The sequence below is a fragment of the Notolabrus celidotus genome, chromosome 5, assembly GCF_009762535.1.
Source record: "Notolabrus celidotus isolate fNotCel1 chromosome 5, fNotCel1.pri, whole genome shotgun sequence".
Lineage (NCBI taxonomy): Eukaryota > Metazoa > Chordata > Actinopteri > Labriformes > Labridae > Notolabrus > Notolabrus celidotus.
In genome coordinates, this window is record NC_048276.1 from 12,558,400 (window position 1) to 12,581,453 (window position 23,054).

At 39.7% G+C, this 23,054-nt stretch overlaps 1 protein-coding gene across 2 annotated transcripts in view; it reads right to left on the bottom strand.

Moving 5' to 3' along the window:
- Positions 1–23,054, bottom strand: part of LOC117812491 (neuronal migration protein doublecortin-like) — a 34,047-nt gene that overhangs the window by 3,633 nt on the left and 7,360 nt on the right. The window contains exons 3-6 of one of the 2 annotated variants that reach the window (XM_034683278.1): positions 22,014–22,354; positions 9,018–9,120; positions 3,655–3,738; positions 581–678 (exon numbers count right to left, since the gene is read on the bottom strand). In XM_034683278.1, coding sequence (XP_034539169.1) covers positions 581–678; positions 3,655–3,738; positions 9,018–9,120; positions 22,014–22,354 — 626 coding nt within the window. The remainder of the gene's footprint in view (positions 1–580; positions 679–3,654; positions 3,739–9,017; positions 9,121–22,013; positions 22,355–23,054) is intronic. The other variant, XM_034683279.1, reaches the window with a different exon arrangement.

Below are 23,054 nucleotides of genomic sequence, written 5' to 3' on the forward strand. Positions count from 1 at the left end.
TCATTAAATACGGCCTGGGTCAAATTGACCCAGGAACATTATTGCTGTCCCTCAGAAACGAACATAACAGGAGGGTTAAAATCAAGAAAATAATAATAAAAAATTGTTCTTCTCTCTTCTTACATCTCTTCTTCTTCTTACAATACTCTTAATGGTCAGGCGTCATCATATCTTAGAGCACTTACATTGCTCTATTACCCATGTAAAACTTTGCACTCCCAGAATACAGGCCTCTTTGTGGTGCTGAAAGTCACCAGAAGTAGTATGGGAGGTAGGGCATCACATTTTCAGGCCCTTCCTCTGGAATCATCCATTAAGTACTCTTGGATGCAGGAACCCTTTCTAATTTTATTAACAGACTTAAACCCTTTTTTTTTTTTAAAATCAAATTTATGGTAAGCACTGGCTCAGGCTTGCCTTGGATCAGCCTCTCATTATGCTGCTATAGGCCTAGACCGCAATGGGAGTTGACATCACACTTAAGCGTAAAAACAACAACTATTGTTGTGATTTGGCACAACATAAAAAAAGGACTGGATGAAAGATGAGCTGTCAGAAGACGGGAGAGCAGTTCGGGTACCTTCTGCTTGTTGTTGAGGCCTGGACTGTTGGGGGTGGAGGTGGGGGAATGCTTGGAAATCGGGGTGGAGAGCTGGCTGCTGGAGCCTGTGCCATTGGCTGAGAGGAGAGAGGAGAAAGGGTGGGGTAATAATGGAAGAGGGGGAGGAGGAGGGCAACAGGAGGAAAAGGAGGTAAACAGTAGTGTGGATTAGAAAGTGTGTAAGAGAAGCCTGAATGTCTTTCTTTGGCTCTGCAGAAAAAGTCATCCCTGAACTGTGGCCTCATTTGGCCGCAGCTTAGAACGACGCTGATGGTTTCTGTTTGTTAGGTGACATTTTATTCACTCACTCTGCGTCCTGCCATGTTGCTAGGATTCCGTCTGTGTAGTACATTGTGTTTATATCTAAGAGCAGAGCAAAGTGATGTAGTTGTGTGTAAAAGTGGTTTCAAAGATGTTTTGTGAGTAGAGATGAAAAGGATTCTTAAGACTATGAACCAGATGGTCAGTGTACATTTGAGCCAATGGGCGTTGAAAACACGCCGTGGATAAAGAGCTGTTGTTAACCAGCTTTATGCTGCAGGCTTCATTCAACCACTCAGCCAGATAAACAGACGTACAGATGCTCACTTAACAAGCTGTTTGAACTCTTTAAAAGGACCCGAAATGACAACCTTGGATACCTAAAACCTGAACATCTAAATATAAGCAGCTCGCCTCACACATACTGAGCAGAGAGTGCAGCTGGTTTACTTAGAGAGCAAACATTCAGCTGCAGCAGAGGCAGAGTAACCCCTTCTCTCTCTGATGGTGCCTCTAGATTTCTATACTTGAAAGATTTATACATCCTCTGTATAGAGCTCAATCCTGAAGTGACTTTTGAATTAGAGATCACAGTTTTCAGTCCCAGCACCAAGCCAAAAACAATTTCAGTGCATTCATGTCAATGAACTCAGTGAACCCTTCAAAGTGTTGTGTTTTTAAAGGCCAGAGGCTGCAGAATGCTTTGTTAAGCAGACTCTTCAAAATATACAGAGTGTGTGTGTGTAGTTAAAGGTATATACACATCTATTATTGAGCTGTTGGCCAATAAGAAGCCTCTATTCCAGCTTTTAACCAATCAGAAGCAGGTGAAGCATTCATAGACATATGGCAACATACAGTTGTGCTCATAAGTTTACAAACCCTGGCAGAATTTGTGATTTTTTGGGCCATTTTTCAGAGAATATGAGTGGTTGGGTGAAGCCATTTATTGAAACCACCGAAGAAATCATAAATCCTGCCAGGGTATTTAAACGTATGAGCACAACTGTACATTACCTTATAGATTTTGATGTTGGACACACTTTGATGTAAAATGTAATAAAATAAAAAGTCATATTTTGTTGTTTTTTTTGTGTATAATCTTTACATTCTATGAGTAAAATTATTAAAATGACCCTTCACCCATAGTACCCACAAAAATAAAAGAATAACAGATGGGAACAAAAAGGGGAAGCCTTCCATTTAATGTTCACTGTTACATGTTTTTAAATAAAACTTTCATCAACTTTATTTATGAGAATTAAACCTGGTAATAATCCCAGTTATCATAACCAAGTCACACATGGCCCATCTGCTCTGACCCTATGATCACCCCGCTGACTTCTCAGGTACGACAGATGTACTTCATACTCAACAGTTTACTGCCTCACAGCCAGTCAGCCAAACATCTGCTGTTTTAAAAGGCCAGACGACCCTACTCAGTGATCAATAAAATATTCAAGATCACTGATGGACTGAGGGAACCTGCAGGGCTGAAGACTGACACCACCATCAACTGTGGTGTAAAACAGCATGAAAAAACAAACTGTGATCTCCTGCTGCTTCCCTTGAGAGCACTGACTGTCTGCATCTGTGCTACTGGAGGTTTCACAATGTCAAACACAACTTTGCATACTGCATTGCTAACTGAGGTAAATATTACATAATCACAAAAAATATATGATTTATGCCAGTTTTATGGAACATATTCTTCTGAATATGTTTTGCCCTCCAGTGTTCATATTTAAGGTGTTTCACATGCTTTTTGTCATGCCTGCATCTGATTGGATTTCATGGCAGTGACTGTTCAGCCAGCTACTTTTATGAGCTAGCATTTCATACCATTGGTTTAGCACCTTTTTCAACTCTGTTGTTTAAATAATAGACTCAAGCATAAGCAGGCACCAGTGTCTCTATAATGCTTTATTGCCTTCTGGATATTATTAAATGTTAAAACCCCTGATTGTCAAACAAACAGCTCCAAGCTGTTTACACTCTCTTTGTTTACTTTTCATGTTTTATTCATGTCTTTTTTTAAGAATCTGCATGGGCAACATTACATAAAATCCACACAGTGTTAGTGTCAGAACAAAGGGTGGTGCTTTATACTACACAAAGATTACATAGCAGAAACAATGGCTATATTTAGAATGATAAATATCCAGCATTACAGTTTTTTATTGAATTTTATAGTGAGATTAAGGAGCTGATGTCATTTGGACCCTCGAGTAAAAACAGTCTGACTCAGCTCTTCAAACACAACATGACAACAACAAAAGCAAGCAGATTTTTAACTCCTTATCAGCATTTTGTCAGATTTCATACAAAAAAATGTAGATTCATGATAAAATAATAAAATAACATGGAAGAAACATCTCTGAAACATGCGTATAGCACAGAAAGAAAAGCTTGATATGCTTATATGTATTCACAACCATCTTCTATCATACACTATTGATCCTGGAGGAAAAATCAATTTCTATTCTCACCTTTCATTTTAGAGTCAGGTCAAAGGTCAAAGTTACACTTATGTTTCATGTTAAGATGCAGAATTTTACAACTCAATCTTAGAAGTTAATGCATCTCACCCGGCGATCATTTTAAAGTCATATTTGACTTCATCATATCATGCAATAAAACTGTCCAGTATGTGATTTCCAGCATCTCTCTGTGTTTACATTCAACAGCACAAGGTCAGTTTCTGCTGTACATCAAACAGGAAATGTTACAGTATAAACGTGATAATAAAACAGGAAGTGTTACAGTTTAGATGAGATAATTAAGTTGCTCACTTGACTCAGCAGGTGACTTGCAGCGCCTGATCTGACTGGGACTCTTTGCACCACGCTGAGCTTTCCCCTTCATCACCCTGCACTCTGTGGAGAGAAGAGCAAAGAAATAAGGTCAATGCACTGAAAAACTTACCCACCTGTTTTACCTGTTTTTTAAATAGGACAAAAATATGAGATATAAGTAATGTTCAGAGGATGGAAAAGTTAGAGAACGGATCTAGGTTAAGCTCTACTTGGATGACACATGGCTGAACAATACAGGCGCGAGCGACAATATGCGTTTATTTTTCCACTGATTTCTTTTGAAAAATCGATCTGATGATAATCATGGAAAAACCACAGTTTAAACATTTCTAACAAGTGGCAACCTTGGTGGAAGTGCAAAAAACTGCAGTTCCTAAAGTATCCACTTAAATCTAGCTGCAGTAGCCAAAGAAACCCCCTAAAGAATCCAAAAAATGAATGGTCTGTACAGCTCATTTCTTTATTAGATTTTTTATAACTCAATCCAAGTCACAAATTTAGCATAAATAGGGGCAAGACTGACTTGACTTACAGGTGGGGCGCAATGTAGCTGTTTGCAGGGGGCTAAAAGTCTGTCTCATCTCCACCTCTTTGTCTGTTTCTATCTATGTCTACGGCTGTTTCCGAGATGGCCTGCTACATACTACCTACTGATGTAGTAGGCAGTAGGTACTGCCTACTACATACTGCGTTTGAATTTAGTATGTAGTATGACTGTTCTGTTCGATCTGTGTTGCAGTCGGTTGCAGTACGCTGGGTCAGATGTCACTGAATTTCCGGTTTCAGAATGCAGAAGTAAACAACAAGCAAGCTGATAGATTAACTGCTTCTTTAGAATCACTTATGATTTAAAAAGTTAGGAAGTGGTTTATATGGAATTTAATAATTTTCACAGCACCTAAAAACTGAGTTTCCCCATCAAAAAAGAAGAGAAAAGAAAAAGCGGAACGAGCGCTGTGCATTGTGGGACACAGTACGCGGAGGCAGACTGGTTCGATGCACACTGTGAAATTTTCCCGAATCAGTAAACATCCGGGGAGTTTTGGCATACTGCAGATTTTGCTCTTGTTCACATACTACTTACTACATACTGAATTTTGGACAAATCAGTACGTACAGCTAGTACAGTAGGCGGTTTCGAAAACAGTCTATTTCTTGGTCAGTAGAGAGTTAGGTTGAGTCAGCATTTCCAATATGGCCGCCGCCATCTTTAGGCCTCTTCAGAGACCAATGGGTGATGTCCCTATGACTATGTCCATGTTTTATACAGGTTGTGGTTTCTTACAACATATAACCTATAAAACACATAAATATGTGACACAAGACAACACAGCCAAGTGTAATAAGAGTACAGCATCATAAAATGTATCACTGATACTGGATTATTCTCGGCATATGAGGATGTCTATTGTGTCAAGATAAGCACATGTAATAGATTTTATTGATTCACTTTGGTTTGTTGCACTGATTGATATTTGACTTACTGAAAAAAGACAACAGCTTGTTGGTAAGGCTCTGCACTACACTTCAATGTGCAGTTATCCAACTCTACTTCACTTATTCTCTGATCAGATGTTACCTTACTGGCGTTTCTTCCTCAGAAGTTTAGTTAAATAAAATGTGCAGCCTTTTTAAAATGAAAAAAGTGAGTAAATATGTTTTGAGGAGCAGAACCGAAAGCAGAGCCTATTACTGTCCTTGGTTCACTTTCTGTTTGTATCCATTGTTTGTGAATTCACATTAATGCATCGCAGCGTGCAGTTATAGATCTAATAGGAATGTATGCATTATATTCTGGGTCACTGTATTAATCAGGCTAGACAGACTCCAGACATCACTACTCCTCCCTCTGCATCTCCTCCCTCTGTTTGTACTGTCGGGCTCTCTCTCTCTCCCCTCCTTCCTTCCTCTTCCACTTTTGATGCTAATTATACTATCTGTCCTCCCTCCGTCTCCTGGGATCACACCATGTCTGTCTTCTCTCTCTTAACCTTCACACACTGGTGGATACGGACGCACATTCACACACTATTGTTTGCAAGGTGTGCCACCATGCCTTTGACAAAGCTGCAGACTGGCAGCTTGTCGAGTCTACTCAGAGGGCTCTGAATAGCCCTGAGTCTCTCTGCAAACAGATTCCCTCTCTGATGCTGTCGCTGCATAAAGAAGAACTGCAGGTATATGTGCTCCTCTGTCTGCACGTCCATCGGAAGAGTCTTGTGTTTAACATATGGAGTGGGAAAAATAACCACGAGGGATTTCAATCTATTTTGGTAATTCTGCCAAACCAAGCTTTCAAGGTGGTTAGATACTGTGTGAGTTGAAGGAAAGAATAAAATACATTCAAATATAATCTCCAGCAAAGAAAAAGTATAGTTTCCAGATTTCATGATGTGCTCGTCTCTGACTTTTACAAATATAAAAGTACAAACTTCTTAAAAACACATCAAAGGTAATGATTATCAGCTATCTTTGTGGGCGGGACGGCCTTAAAAAATGAAAAGATTTGACCATAAATTAACCAGAAGTTACAGACTTTGCTTTAATATTTGATTTTTGAGAAAACTTATTATTATTATACAAGGAGAGGTCATTTTTCTTGGGAGGCGGCATCGAGTCTCTGGTCAAATTCATCTTGTTGTTCGTGCAGCCTCTTTTCAGATATTCACTGACTCAGTTCAATGTCAATTTACAACCTTTGTCAAACAACTACACTACTATGTTAGAATAACATGTTACATATCAAATATTGGAAATGTAGGTGACGTCAGTGTGGAAATAAGGGTACTATTTGCTATAAGGAGCAAGGAAAATAACCATTAGGGATTTAAATCCACGTTGTCATTGCTTTTAAGACTGGTTCAGTAGAATTAACCGTGCATGGATAAGAGAAAAATCATCTCCAGCATTAACAGGACATTGTGTTTTCTTACTCTTCTAATCTCATCATATTTTCATGTTATCAGTCATCTTTGTATAGTGATAAGGCCTATACAATAAACAGGATCTCATATTAATCATTCAGAGTGTACAGTGTGTTATTGTACTGTAATGTCAGAATGATATGTCATAGACAGCGCTCTTTCTCCTCCTTTGATCCACTGGGACCAACTCACGGATTTCCCAATGCCATTTTCCTTAAATTGCCCTCAGACTTATTATATACTGAATCAAACAATTTACTTTGGCTTCCAGGGGTGGGGGGAGTATGTTGAAAAGAAAGAGCCCAGACCATTATAAACGAACGGGCATCTCCATCCTACCAAGATTTGATAAGGAACTGAGGGGAGGAGACGACATGAAGGGAACATAAAGACAGATCAGGTCTGTATCAGTGCCGAGACATTCATAAGATCCTGAATGAGTCGAGGAGGCAGCATTAGGTGGATCTAGGTTGTTAAAAATGGGGTGTTCAGGTCTGTGGGGAGCAGAGACTCTGTGAGAGGATTGGTCTTTAAATATTTTCTCTCCTCCACTCCTCAGCAGTATCAGCACTAACAGATCATCTGGCCTAAACCTGTCACCAGACAGATTAATGATTCCTCTTCTCCTCCACCTTTTTCTATCCCTGCTGCCCGCTGCTGATAACAGACTCTCCTCTTTGACTCCCTCTTCCTGTAGGTCTCTGGCTAATATCATTTTTAACTCTATGTGGACATATTCATCTTATATTCACACAGCACGTTACATTTGAGATACTTAAGTGTAATGATGAAGAGTAGGAATAGTATCCAGAAGCTTAGGATTTACAGGTTTACCTTATATTAAACCTGCACATATCCCTGTATCAAGTCATATTGACCTCTTTATGAGTGCAATAAAATTACTGTATGGGATTTAAGAGTAAGCAAGACTCCTAAATGTAGTGAAAATACAGGAGAAACTCAGTCTTCCCTAATGTTAATCTCATGACTCATACAAACGCAATATTCACTCAGAAATGTCTAATTTCTGTACAGTGCAGCACCTTCGATGACTCGGTGAAAGGCATATGCCAAATTCATAATGTAGAAAAGTGATAAATATTAATTGACTGAATGCCTTTCACTTACTGCAATCATTTCTCCTATTTAAAAATACCTTTTCAAATGAAAATGTCAACATAAAACAGCACAAAAGCCCTGGGAAGTATGTCTCAATGTACAGTATATAGATGGATTTATGGGTGTCATTCATCTTTTCAGGGTTATAATGGTTTACTGTCTTCAGGCTGGTTCTGTTACATAACTATCATGAAGTCCAAATTGTCGATTTTACCGTTCAAATATATTTAAAGCTGATTAACTGTTAAAGCTGCTGTTGCTAGTCGTGATATAAACATCAGTTCGGAGAGAGATTTCGAATGTCAACGCTACCCCTCCCCTCTCTGCTGTCAGAACTCTGCCCACAAATGATTGTTGTGCGCGTTCTAGGAGGAAGTAGTGGCTTCCCAGCTAATCAGGGCGACGTAGTGGGGCTGCCACTTGACCAATCAGGACAGAGGATTAGAGATTAGCTATGATTGGTTTGTCATAACGGGAACGAGGGGAATAATAACGTTGCTTTATACATAGGCTTTGGAAAACAGAGATTTCGCGATAGTCTCAAATGACTTCACTTACGGATGAGTACCCATTGGTATTATGATTCTATTATTGACTTTCAAAGCACTACATGGACTTGCCCCTCAATATATCTCTGAGCTTTTATCCCCCTACAAACCTAGTCGCAGTCTGAGATCCTCTGGCAGTGCTCTGCTAGCTGTTCCACGGACCCGACTTAAACTAAAGGGGACAGGGCGTTTTCAGTCAGGGCTCCTACACTCTGGAACAGCCTGCCAGAGGAGATCAGACTTGCAGAGTCAGTCCCTTGTTTTATGTCATTACTCAAGACACAGTTTTACAAGAAAGCTTTTATTGTGTGATTTTATTTAATTTTAGCTCTGATTTTAAGGGTCTGTTTGATAAGTTTGTAGGGTTTTAAGCTTTTATTTCATTTTGTTTTTAATCGCTTCATTTTGCTTTGCACTTCGTCTTGTTTTGATTGCCCACTGTAAAGCACTTTGTTACTTGTATTGAAAAGTGCTATATAAATAAAGTATTATTATTATTATTATTATTATTATTATTATTATTATTATTATTATTATTATTATGGCCTTTTCTCCAAACCCAGCAGAAAAAAAAGTAATGATTTTGACACCATTCCTACCAACAGCAGCTTTAACCATCATGTTTTAAAAAATAGTATGCTACAAGTACAGCATACTGCTAATATCATATAATGCTAGCAGCCTAAACATATTACAAATTAATGCATAATTATGCTAAGACAAAAAAAATTGACATTTTCAGGCTCACCATTATCATCCAAAGAGAAGTCATCCTGGGCGTAGCGGAATTTCTCAGGTCCACAAGCGATGAAGACATCATCATCACCGAAAAAATCCTGAAGGCAGGTAACCTGTGAAGCAACAGAACAGTAAAACTTTAACTTGATAACCTGGCTTCAACACATCAAGTGATGTCACAACAAGATTTAAGAGTGTACAGCCATGCTATCTGTACTGAGAGGCTACTTCAGCACAGCAATGTTTTATGCTAGCTGCTAGCTTAACAGCTTCAGTAAGCTAACATGCTCATGTGCAGCAATTCATGAAGTAACAATCTTTTTTTGTTGCAAGTTAGCATGCCAACAATTGTTTATTAGCGACGAGCTAACTAAGAAAAGCCGGGGGATTTTAGTATTTGCTATCAGTAGGATAATCATGAGATAACCATGTAATGAGAACATGTCTGTTTATGTATTGTGTACTTGTGAATATAATAAGGTTGTTTATATATTTCAAACAGGGGTAATATCATGGAGTGACAAAGCGGCAACCTCCGGTCTAAAAATATGAGTCCAATGAGGAAGTGCTAAAAACTGCAGTTTATCTAGGATCCACTTAAGTCTGGCTCCGGAAGTACCGGAAACCACATACACACCAATTCATAAAAGCTGATCTTTACAGAAGAAATAGAAAAGTTTACAGTCTGGTACAAAAGACGAGTGTAATCTGGATAGCTCATTTCTCGATCGGCACACACTATATGTGGGGTAGGCTACATTTTTTTCTAACGCAGCAGTTTTGAAGATATTGAGATTACAAGTATTTCAATGAGAGGCACATCTGACTTGATTGACAGGCGGGAACACTGTAGCTGTTTGCTAGGAGGCTCAAAGCCCACCTCTTTACATCCCAAATCGCTCAACAGCAGCAATATGGCTGCCACCGATGATTGGCCTCAAAACAGCGCTTCAGAAACAGATGGGTGACGTCACGGATACTAAGTATATATTTCATACAGTCTATGGTAATATCATGAAGTGACTGACAGATCTAGATTTCCATACCCGGCTGGAGCCAAGCAGCTAGCATGATGAAAATATCCGTTTTCAATGCTAAATAATGCTTTTAATGCCCTAATAGGATTACAAAACGCTGGATATTTGTGTTGTTATAAATCATCCCCCAAATAAAGATAATTTAAATGTTATCTATACAGGCACACAACCATGATGAAATTATGCAAATAACTGTGCAGAGGAAGCGTTCAGATTTGAAGACTGATTGTATTTAATGTCTTGAACTCAGTAAATGATTTCACAGGAGAATGTTAACAGAGTGAATGTAAGGTATTTTCTGTCAGCCAGCCAAAGGATTTAGCCAGCCTGAGGTGCTAGTATGCCGTCTTTGTGTTTTACTTGTCATGTTAACATGCCTTTAGCTACAGTAGCTGCATGTAACAAAACACACAAACAAAAAAGGCAAAGAAAGGCCAAACAAAGAGTATAATGTTACACTTTTGCAGTAATGTTTAAGTGAATCAACTTCCTTCCCGAGGGTCTTTTCACATTATAGCAGCTGTTGACACAATATGGCCTCAGTGGACAGATGTCTATGGGACACACCTTCTCCTTTTGCTCTCCATTATACAAACCTTGTTACCAGCTCAGGCACGCCCATTGAAGCCTCTCAAATTAAAAGCAATGCTCCCCCTTGTTTTTTTTTCTGGTGCGGATGAGATAACTTGAGTAAAATAATGTCAGACTCATTTCCAGTCTGTCTGTCAGCACCAATTGAACTCTATTCTTTCTTACTTGAATTATTGGATCAAGACACATCAACTGATTAAACTGTGGCATAAAAGACTTGAGTTAATTCAAGTCTATTCAGTCTGATTTATATAATGACAAATAAAGCCACATTATCTCAGGGTTATGTACCAGGACTAGGCTCTTTTTAGAAAATAGCAAAGCTTTATTCTAAGAAAGGGAAAACTGCCTCAAGACTATCTGCTGTGATGTCTGAGAGGTCTATGGCTTGATAAGTTTACCCCATGTTGGGAACTTTGCCAGAATAGTCAAGATGCATCATGGTTTCCTTTGTGATACGCATCCAAACTATGAGCTGCAGATAATTTGGGATCACCGCACCCCAGCAGCTGCCATGTTGGTTCTCCGTCCTGCTAGACAAGCTAAAAGTGTGCGGTGGTGACTCGCTGGCGAGGCATCCAACAGCTGTACCCTCTTTCTGAGTACCACCAGATTCCCCGGATACAGGCCTGGCAGATCCCTGATGGAGGACGAAGATGGTGCTTTGACTCCAGGGATCAGAAAATAATTGGTTTTTCAGCTGGGGATAATACACACACTGTAAAAATCTGTTTTTTTTTCTGTCTCCATTATCAAGAGATTAGATACATGTTGCTCTCTGTGGGTTAAACTGTTGTGTGCAACAAGGGCACCTGACAGTTAATCATAAGATGGAGGCATTAGGAGAAGTCTTGTTCCCCTAAGGGCAGCAGAGAGGAGGAGGAGGAAGTGGAAAATGGACTAGATTGGGGAGGTAGTTTAAGGCTGGTCTATGTTTTAATAGGTTTAAGAACAGAGCTGATTAAAGGGATAAAGTGTTTATCCTACGGACTGCTACTTTAATCTCTCCTAACAGATCCATTTGAAATGAACACTCCCTCCTCTCTGCAGGCGTCTGACAGACAAGACTAGCTTTTTTACTGACAGACAGTCTGCCACTCATACCCGAGAGGGGATGCAATATTAATGTACCACATGCAGTGAAGAACATTATAAGTTGTGCAACTCAGGCTCCTCAACCCAAGCAGAAAAACAATACTCTTATATTGCCGTGACCTTTGACTGTTTCAGAAAGCACCCATCCTCCCCAAGAGTCCATCGCCAAAACATTGAATCCCTCTAAGCAGTCCTTCTAATCCTATTCCTGACAGGGGTCACTTAAGATCCACATTATCCACAAAGTGACCATGCAGATCCTTGAACAGTGTTCTTTGCATCTACAAGCCCACGCATAATCTATGTACAAAGTGTTTCAAAACACTTAAACCTGAATGTGCAATCCTCTGATTAATACCAACAGGTACTTTTTTTTTCTTCTTACACATGAATTTTTAAGATTAATTTATAGCTACTGCGATTGTTGGTCTTGGACATGTGTCTGCAGGCGACTGAAATGCTGCTGAAAACCACTCTGTTAGAATCTGATCAGATCAAATGTAAAATGTCAGCGTCTCTTTGAAACCAGGCAGCAGTGAGCCAGCTTGGATGCTGGTTTTTAAAGGGCAGTCATCAGCGTCATCCAGATCTGCCTGGCAACAAGCAATTCAACTTCTAGATGCCCCAATCCCTGCCATATTGGGTTTACATATGTGTTTATTTGGATGACGGTGGGTGGGGTTTCCAGAAAAACTGGCTCCTTCCAGACTCCAGGTGCCCACCACTCTCTGTCCCACCAAGCCCATCCCTAATCTCTGCCTCACCAGCTGTCAGGACCACATGACCCCCCCCACCCCCCAAAAAAAAAACACCAACACCACCAGCAGCTACACAGGGATCCACCAACTACAACAACTAAATTATTTAGAGTTTCTTTAGCCCAACTCTGGCCAATTGTCCGGCCAAGGTTATCATTAGGTCATGGCAGTAGAGAGGTAAATGTAGAAATTAAGCGTTTTTTAATTCTGGACTCTCTGCTGAGAAGAGAGAAGCAGACATGATGGGAGAAGCTGTGGAGCTTCTGTTAATTAAGCGATTAAAATTCAATATTCGCTCAGCAAGCCAGAAAACTATGATTTCACTCATATACTAAAAGTTATATTTGGGCTCATTAAAGGTTCAGTCATCCAAACACAACAAGTACCCAGCTACTGAGACACAAAAAACAGTCACACCTCTTTTAAAAGACAAAATACTAAATGCTTCTTATGATGCTAATTTTCTCAAGTTTCATAAAACATCACTTTTTGGTAGAAATAACAGCTGTAACATAGAAGATGATTCCATGTTAACCCTCCTGTTATGTTTGTTTCTCTGGAACAGCAACAATGTTCCTGGGTCAATTTGACCCGGGGCATATTAAATTAACCAAAAGTGTCAGAACCCCAAAAGAAATCCAATACACATTTTTTTAAATCTAGTTTTTAACTCCATTACTAACCATTTAAATCTTAATTTAGTCCATTGGTGTTCTTTAATTCTCACAGGTCATGGTTCAATGAGGATAACTCACTCGTTTTTCATTTAAATTAATGTTAAAACTTTTTTAAATGTACATTGGAAAGCCCTAAGTATAAATACAATAGTTTTTATGACAGATTTTTTATTTTTTTTTAAAATTTGAATTAATTTATTTTTCTGAAGTGATGTTGATACATTAACATGATACCTCTTCTGTCACATGCTGCCAATATTTTTATGCTGCATGTAGCTGGTTTGGAAGGCATGTTTTGCCTAAAATAGACTTTAAAATGGGTCAATTTGACCCGCAACATAACAGGAGGGTTAAACAGATATCCTCTTCCTTTGTTTAAAAACATGAGACAAAGTAAACTTGCTTTGAAAAAAATCTTGATAATTTTAGCAACAATCTTTATAACAAGTTTTCTGTCCAAAATATGAGGTTTTATATATTTTTGCCAAGGCAATCATTTAGGTGCATCTCCAACTGTTTAAACAAACCCATCCAAGTCTGCTAATTATTCTATATGCATAACAAAATCAATATCCAAAAACCCTTTTGGTGGCTCAGTCAGCCCCTATTTTTTTGTGTGAAGCAACAGGAAACTTCTCCTGCTTCTTTTGTCTCCTTCAAGCAGCTGCTTGTCTTCAGCTCATCCTTTCAGCAGCACCGTCAGACTCACAATGAATGAAGAACTGATGATTCTGCTCTATCTGTCTCATCTCTGACTCTGCACAGCCATGTTAATTGATCTCTGGGCTAAAGCTATTTAATGATGTTGCTGTTTTCACTCTCTGTTGTGAGTCATGATCTGATTGGCTGAAAGGATTACCACTGACGTTAATGAGTCAGCACATGGCCGGTCGTTGGAATCAAATATAACTAATTGCACTTACCTCATATCAGTTTATGTGGGTTTCCTTCTGTGTGAAGAAAAACATGGCTGTCCTTTCTATCTTAATGTCTCTGGCTCTTCATTTTACTGATTAGTTTTAGAATAAGAACCTGGTTTAGGAGACAGCATTTATGTGCCGATTAATGAAAAGATGAAAATTGTCGTGAACAGAATAAGATTTTATAAAACACTTTATGTTCAAGCTAAAAATGACTTAGCTATATGAGAGGAAAGTGCAGCATAGAAAAGATTAAAAAGGCTGAGAAGCAGCCGGTAAGACCTTGCTTTGCAGCCCATGGGGACACTCCTACACCGTTTCCTTCACTGTAGGCAAACAGACCTGATCAATATCTGCTCCTCTGCACCGAGCAGAATATTCCTCCAAAACACACACAGAGTCTCCATTTTGTCCATTTCAACTGAGCATTTCACAGACAATACAAGGTACAATAAAAACAGTCAGGGATAAATAACGGTGTTAAGGTTTCTGCTTTTGTAAGAGAAGCTCAGTTAAAGCTCCTGTGAGGAGATTTATCAGGTAATGAAAGAAACTGATATTAATACTGATGCCTGTGACTGTATAAACAGCAACAAGACTGATTATGTATGTATGCACTAATGTATGAATAGTGAGGAGGTGGTTATGTGGATTATAGATCACGACAGGGTGAGAAAGACCTCCAATCAATTTAAAGATCATTTTATTGATTTATAAATTATTTACTTATACAGCTAAGAAAAATAGTCCCTTTGATACTAAGGTTGCTAGCACTTCCATGGCAGCAGTATACTCCAGCTTTTTGCTGGGTTGTATTCACATTGTAATTTACATTTTCATTCATGGTGAAGTCCAAATATTAGCCTGCTTTTTTAATTATTAATCACACCAAATTTAACAGTTTCATTCACAAGTCCAAATCTAATCATTTTTCTGCTGACATTTTCTTTTTCTTCAACTCATCCTCAAACACTGCCAAAACCCAAACCGTGATCAGTTGAGTGTCTGTCTTCTTCAGTTTGACCGACGCCTCTTTCATTCTGCTCCTTGTGTGTTTAACGTCCCAAACTGTTTCTGCGCAGTTTCCCTCCTCTCTTTTTCTTTCCTTTGCTAGTCTGGCCAGCCGTTAACAACAACTTGAAAGATTTCTCTTCTTCTTCGAAGAAATTAAAAGTAATATTAAAAACCAGTTTAGCTTGGTGATTAAGTCATGCGGCCAAGGGCGTAGGTTTGATTTTTACATTGGTCAGGACATTGTCGCCTTTGAAAAAAGAATTTGGAAATTAAATGTTTATCTTCGATGTAGCTTAACTGCGACTTGTGGTGGCCTTCAGGAGTTATATCATTTACATTTCTTCATCTTGCCTCAAGTCACAGCTACAGTCATCGATCCTAGACGTTTTTGACTTTAGTAAACCGAGTTTTAACACACTTTAAAGCAGGTAGAGCCGTGGTAACAGATGAAAATCCCTGCATCGAAGCTGCAGAGCTCTGCTTCTGTTTGATGATGATGAGCGTGCCCCCCAAGGATTTAACCCTTTATGTGTCGCATGAAGCACATTTTTTCCCCCTTCAACCTTAATATTGGTGGTAACATTTCAGCCATCGTTTGAGATTGGTAGGGACACGTCCCTACGGTCCATACTTGCATAAGGTGGACACTAACACCACATTGGAAGGATTTCACCTGCTGTGGGCGGACAGGATACAGGAGAGCCAGACTGAACTAACTGATGAAGAAGGCCAGCTCAGTCTCTGATGGACATTTCTTTTCTAAATATATTCTTGTTGAAATTCTTGTACTGTACACCTTTTTGTTTGCTGCTGTAACTCCTTGAATTTCCCTGTTGTGGGACGAATAAAGGAGTATCTTATCTTATCCTATCTTATCTTACTTAATTCTACGCCACTGCATGTGCCCCATGTACAGAGGCTGTTGTGCTAAAAGTAGGTTCATACGAGTTGGAATTTGACCCGCTGCCGCTCCACTCCTATCTTTCAATAAAGGCTTAAAACCCCAAAAGTAAAACCTTAAAAAATATGCCATGTTGTTTAACAACTTTAACTAATTGTTAAATATGACTGTTTTTGCCACAGTGTCAACAGGCAGAGGTGGAATGTATTGAACTACTTTCTGTAGATTGATTTGATATTACGTGTGTGATCAGGTTGTTGCTGGTGTCACATTCACTATCAAGAATTAATCTCTATTGTTATGGGGGTTTGACCGATCAGAATTGGTGCAATGTGATGAGCATCATGCTGCTAAAACAGCCAGTGTGCCACGTTTTCCACACAGATATTTATGTTTGAACATTTAAATTAAAGACCGGTGAGATATTCTGCCAAAAAATAAAATAGTAATTTGCAAATGTACAGAGCAAAATCAGCAAAGATTTACACTTTGCCTGAATGGTGTTTACCAAAATTGCCAAAATCCCTCACAGCAGCTTCAAAGGATGAAATAATTAAATGATTTTAGTCAAATTTAGAGGAAGAAAATACAAAAAGGCAACATTTGATCATCATGTTTTTTGTAGTATTACTTTCCTCAACAACGGTGTCCGCAAGTTGCCTTCTTGACCCGTGTCTGACCTGGATGCTCTGGCACAGTGTCTGTTTTCAAGGTGCTCTGGACGCATTTGGTGCACAGATGAGCCACTTAGGCACGGATATATCTGCACAGTCATGGGGAGCAGCTGGTGCATGATGTTGTTTTAACCCCACCCCTCCCAAACCTCGAGGAAGAAGCATTTCCATTTGGCTGACTGATGTGGCCCTAGCATTATTAAATTGTGCTTCCCCCTTTTTTCTACCCCCTCAGGTCATGCTCACTTGTTGATGTGGTACAGCAGGGGGGGGAGGGAAAGATGTGAGGGGATTTAAGCACAGAAGATACACTCAGACTACCATGTTTCCTCGAGATGCTTCATCATGAGGGGACCACGCCCCTCTGTCAGCCTCACTGTCTGCCTCGGTTTTAAACCCCCCGTGTGAGTGGGTGAGGGTGTGTGTGTGTGTGTGTGTGTGTGTGTGTGTGTGTGTGTGTGTGTGTGTGTGTGTGTGTGTGTGTGTGTGTGAAATGTGGCTGCAGTGAGCTGTGTTGAAGGCTGAGGAGCAGAGAGCAAGCAGGTAAGACCCTGTGTAAAGAGCACACTCAGCGTATTACACTCATTGTCACACACTGAATCCATCACGGCAGAGCTTATTGCCATGACAACTGCTTCTGCAGCGTGGCAGAGAGCAGGCTGACTGTGAGAGCACTGATAACGCAGGAAAAAAGCAGGATTTTCTTCCCCATTATGGATGTATTTTAGTCATTAAGAAGCCCTGAACCTATGCCTGTACGTGTATCCTTTTCAGCAAATTATCCCTCACAATGAGTTATTAACAGGAAGCTGGAGTCTTTTGTTCCCTCACAATAACACTGTGACCTTGTGCCTGAAGCATCCACTTCTTTGCTTTTGTGGCTCTTAGCAGGCAAGTAAAAAATGCACTTATATGACAACCTCTGATCTCACATAGGTCAGAATACTGGGCACTCAAATCCACTAAATCTCACTCTGAATTTGCTGCAGACTCATTGAAGACAAGTCATAGGGATAAATCATACAACATCGCCTTCAACATATTCCACAAAGACATTCGGATTAAGCATCTATTAGGGAAATCTTTGTGAAGTGTCATTCAGATAAACAAGTGCCGGATCTCAAATGCAAATCAGGACTATTCTCCTCTGCAGACACCTCCAACAAAAAAGGAATGAATACAAAATGGCTGCCAGCAATTAAATAAACTCCCTCTAATTTAATGTAGACTATAGAGGCAGTGAAGGCAAATCAAGATTTTTTTTTAACACGCACGGAGTAATTATTACCCATCCACTAAAAACAAAATGATCCTAATTTGCTCTTAGAATAGAAAATGACTCCTGAATCGACTGGCCCCACCCTTTCCCATTGAAGTGAAAAGCAGCAGTATTTGAGGGGAAAATGGGAGTGATTTTGTTCACTATGCTGACAAAAGAGAGGAGGGCAGGCTGCCTTTTATAGTCTACACAGTGCTACAGAAAAAAGAAAAAAATCAAGATGAAACATCAGCCATTCCAAAAATGCTAGAAAAGCACAACCTGGATCACATCGTATGCCAAACTGAGACTCTAAAACTCTGAATCCACAGATTTCTGTGTGATGATCGACCATGACGGATCACACAGGTAACAAAAATCCTGACATGTGATTTTTTAAAATCAGAGCCTTGCATTGATAGTAAACTCTCACACCCACTACATGCAGGATGTGGTTTTTCTGACAGACCGGTCCACACCAGCTGGGCTCTCTTTGTGCCTGGGATGTGGTCTCCTAGCAACCAGTCCCAGCAGCTATCTATCGCAAAGGAATGGGAAGAGGAGGATCGGCGCAGAGTCAGGGAGGGAGGGGCAGGCACTGCATCAATACTGCTTCTACCATATCACCTCCACCACGCAGCAGCTGCAGTGTGCCTGCACACAAAGACGCCGCAATAATGTGTGCAGTGAGTACTGTGTGCGGTGCAGTGCATGCTGGGGGTCCCTGGAGTCTAACACCGAACATACACTAATCATGAAATAAGTCAAATAGATCCAGAGTGGTGACAATACAATCAATATGCTCTGATTAGGAAGGCTCATTTTGTGGTTTGCACCATTAAATATGCAAGGATACCAAAAAGATTATCGTCAAAGAAAGGAGAAGAAAAAGAATCAGACCTAACCACAAACACAAAATATAAAAAAATGCATATATATCCATGAATCGATTATAATATCTAAACATCTTAGCAAGTGTTTCTATAGGAGAACCAGTCTAAGACCTGGGGGTTCCAGACTGCACCCTTGGGAGAGAGCATTAAAATCAAATTCCCTCATCCATCATCTCAGCGCCCCTCCCCTCCTCCCAGACACATTCGATTCAGGCCTTATTAATACAGAGGAAATAAATTCCGAAGATGTACAACACCTAAAGGAGCTCTGCAGGGCACCCTCCTCGACCCGTTTGTAATGAATAATACACGAAAAAAATGTCCCCACAGGAGAATCAGACAACATTTAAGCACATCAAAGGGAAGAGTGAGGAACAGATGTCCGTGTTCATACCCACACATGCTTCCACGCCCGCTCCACATCCTCCCCTCTGCTAATTAAACTGTGATTCACAGGAATCAAGACACACAAGTATCTGATCAAGACAAGCAGTTACACCTGTGAGATTTGCAATAATCAGCAAAAAAAGGTTGATCAGTGCTTGTGTTTTAAAAAGACTGTAGTCCAAAGGGCACTCCCTACTGCACAGGAACATGTTTTTACAAAAGCACCCCATTGATACTTCCTACTTTTAAACTACATTTTGCTTTCTGTAAAGAACAGTAGATGGTCGAACTCAGAGACCTTTCCACAGCCTTCCAAGTGAGTCCACGCTGCATGTGTGCAGGGTCATCCCTCAATACTGCTCCAATAAAGCAACAACACATGAATAAAACATCCATCCTCTTAGCTTAGCACATATGTTGAGAAAACAAAAGGTCATCCCCAGGGAGTGACTTTTAGGCAAAGATCAAGCATGTGGTGAGCTTTGGTATAGATCACCTGATTAGCCAATCGCCAATAATACTTTTGTACAGGCTGAATTAGCAGCTGTGACCCCAATCCATTCTTTAGATCACTGCTGTGTAGTATGTTTATCCCCACAGTGAACATTTAGAAGAGGTACAGGCATTTTAAAACGTTAATGTTCTCTAATGACACTAATCTGAACTTAACGGTCTATAAAGTAAAACATTTAAGCATCTTTTATAGCTTCTTTTTAATGCAAGACCTGTAAGCTGCAGCTGATCTATAGATCTGTAGAGTCCATTTTCAGGAAACCTTACCTTAATACAGCACAGAATTCAGAGTACAATGGAATATTTCTATTAAAGCTCCAGTAAGGATTTTTTTTCTGGTTATGAAATAGACTAAAATTAATATTGATGCCTCTAAAAGCTCAATAAAAGCAGATGAGACGATGAACGTAAGCGACCTTGGGTTTCTTGAAAGGCTCTATATAAATATCAGTTAGTTAGTTAATTATTATTATTATTATTATTATTATTATTATTAACCCACACAAATAGTCATACATATGAGGGTTGTTGTGTTTTTTAGAGGAACACTACTTTCACATAAGAACACATTTACAGGAAAAAAAAACGTAATAGATATAAGAGATATGGGTTTGTCCACAGAGGGCAACAATCTAAACACAAACTGAAAGTTCCCCACAGAAGGAAATCTGATACCTGAGTTTAGCAGGTTGGCTGAGAAGGTAGATTCACTAACCAAAAAAAAAAAAAAGGATGTTTGATTCATCTGTTCCTGTTCAACACTTGCCAAAAAAATGTTAACCAAAAAATGTTGGCTTGTGATAAAATTAAGGCTGTTTGTTTTTTCAGAAAGCTTGATTTTAAAATTGCCGAAAAAGTATAAAATAATGGTCTGATGGAGGTAAACCAAAGTGTATTTTCATTCCATGTCCTTCATTCAGTTTAGCGAGAAGAGCTGGAGGGTCTCTTCACTGCTCACCTAATATTGGTCAAGGTAACTAAAGATACTTGTCCTCTATTCAATGTCTTCTGTCAGATAAATGAAGAATCATATGCATTTTGCATCTTAAAAATGCAACTTTTCTCAAAATAGAAATGTATCCATTGTCTAAGATAAAAAAAAACTTTTTACATGTTGCAAATATGAAAAGGTATTTAATAAACATATGCTTAAAAGCATTTAAATGAAGTGAAGTGTTGGAGTTTGTATTATTCAAAATTTTGACGCCAAATTAATATCGGCTCCAAATATCGGTTATCAGCCTCCTTGACTACTTATAATCGGTATCGGTATCGGCCTTGAAAAAACCATATTGGTCTATCACTAATGATGATAACTAATGACTAATGCATCATTGTCATTGACATATTAAATGTCTTGAAAATGGTCTTATGACTGGAAGCTGATCTCAAACATGTAAAGAGCTGTTTAATACCTCACTACTCCCTACTCAAGTCTAACTTTAATTATCTGCATTTGATTGTGTTTATTCAGCAAATATCCATGTGCACGATAGAGGTAACATTATTGATTTACGGATAGATCAGTAAACTGCAGAGATTATGGCTCTCCAGAACAGATGAAGTCCACAAGCTTCAGTGTCCTAGTTGACATTAGTTCCTTCAGGTGTTAATCTAAAGGCTTTTCTGGACTTGTATTTTCTCCGCTCCATTAAACTCCAAAGCGGAGCATCCCAAACACAGCCACAATGGGGACAAAATGATCAAACACAACAATACAGGGCTTGGCCTTTTGTACACTACCATAAAGACAGAACATCCCAGGACTTTAAAGCTTTTCAGTGACCGATGAACTCTGAGAATACCACTGGCCTAAAAACCTCACAACAAAAGGCTGGTGGGCAGGATCCTAATGACCTGAACCACAAGACAGGAGAGTATGATGCTTCACACTGAAAGTCAGATAAAGACGGCATACAATGAAACCTGTTGTGCACACAGGTTGTTCTCATAGATGCTGGAGGTTCTCATGGATCTGCTGTGTCATCTCTGACCGAGAGTAGAGATGGACAAAGACATTTATGTCTTTTTTTTTTCATTTCTAAATAAATCAGTTTCCTGCTTTGCTTTGATCCTGATACCTGCCTGGATGTGGGTATATAGATGAATGGTGGACTTCCTCCAAACCTGACCACAAATTTTGCTATTGTGTTGCTTTGCTTACACACAGTACTATGCCTCCTGTATTCCACATAACCATGTCCACTAAACAAATGCAGACAGTCAAAGCCCCTTCCAGCTCAGTACTTTAGAAGGGTAAGAGTTTTTCATGCAAATTCTAGACTCACCTGTTTGCCATCCAGCGTGTAGATCCTCTTGACCACGCCGCTCTCCAGTTTGATGGCCTCTGTGATGTCGGTGAGCACCTGCTCAAAGGAGTGTGCCGTTTTCTTGTTGAGCAGGACACGCACGGCCTTGCGTGGCTTCACTCCGCTGCGCATCACCGTCACCAGCTTGGGTCGAACAAAGTCCTTGGTCTCTCTGGCATCGCCGGCGGCCTTGGCAGCCAAGGACTGCATGTTCTTCTGGCTTGCTGAGGCCTTTACATTCACGGACCAGTTGGGGTTGACGTTCTTTGTGTAGTCAACCTTCTTGTAGAAGTTTTCTGATGCACAAACGTAGCTCTCCCCTGGGGGGGCACAGAGAGAATTGGGTTAGTGTGTTGTAACACACTCGGCTTTGACACCTGAGAGTCCCAGAGGCGCTCAGAAGGAAACCTTTAAACCAGGACAGCTCAAATACACATCATCTCAGATTTCTTTCACAACAGACATTATTTCACAAATAAAACCGTTTTGTTTTGTTTAAGTACATACCTCTCACCACAGATGGTTTCAGTGTTAAGTTGATATACAAATATTTACAGCAAGTCCTTGAGTAACATGATCATTTCTGGAGACTCATGTTGGTGCCGAGTATTTAGAAATGTTATATTTGGTTCAAGGAATAACAAACCCAAAGCCACTCACCCACACTGTATTACAAAAATGTGAGGCATCTGAGGACTGGGTATCTAAACACCAAAACTACAATATCTAGGTAGTATTATGGGAAATGTGTTGTTTTTTTTTTACTGATTTCAAAAGGGCATTGGTAGTTTAAAGTGAAGTGTAAAATCTTTCATAGCTTAGGGTGTCATGTACACTGTTTGATTTGTGCTGTTGCACACTATTGCAGGTCTTTGTCTAGGAGTTTAAACGTCAAGGTCCCCCCCATGAGAGCACAAATTGGATCAGTCCTACAATACCTGTGTTACAGCTCACACTGAGGATGAGTGCAGTACTGTATTAACACATCTTCACTGATTAAAGATTGATTGTGTTTTGAGT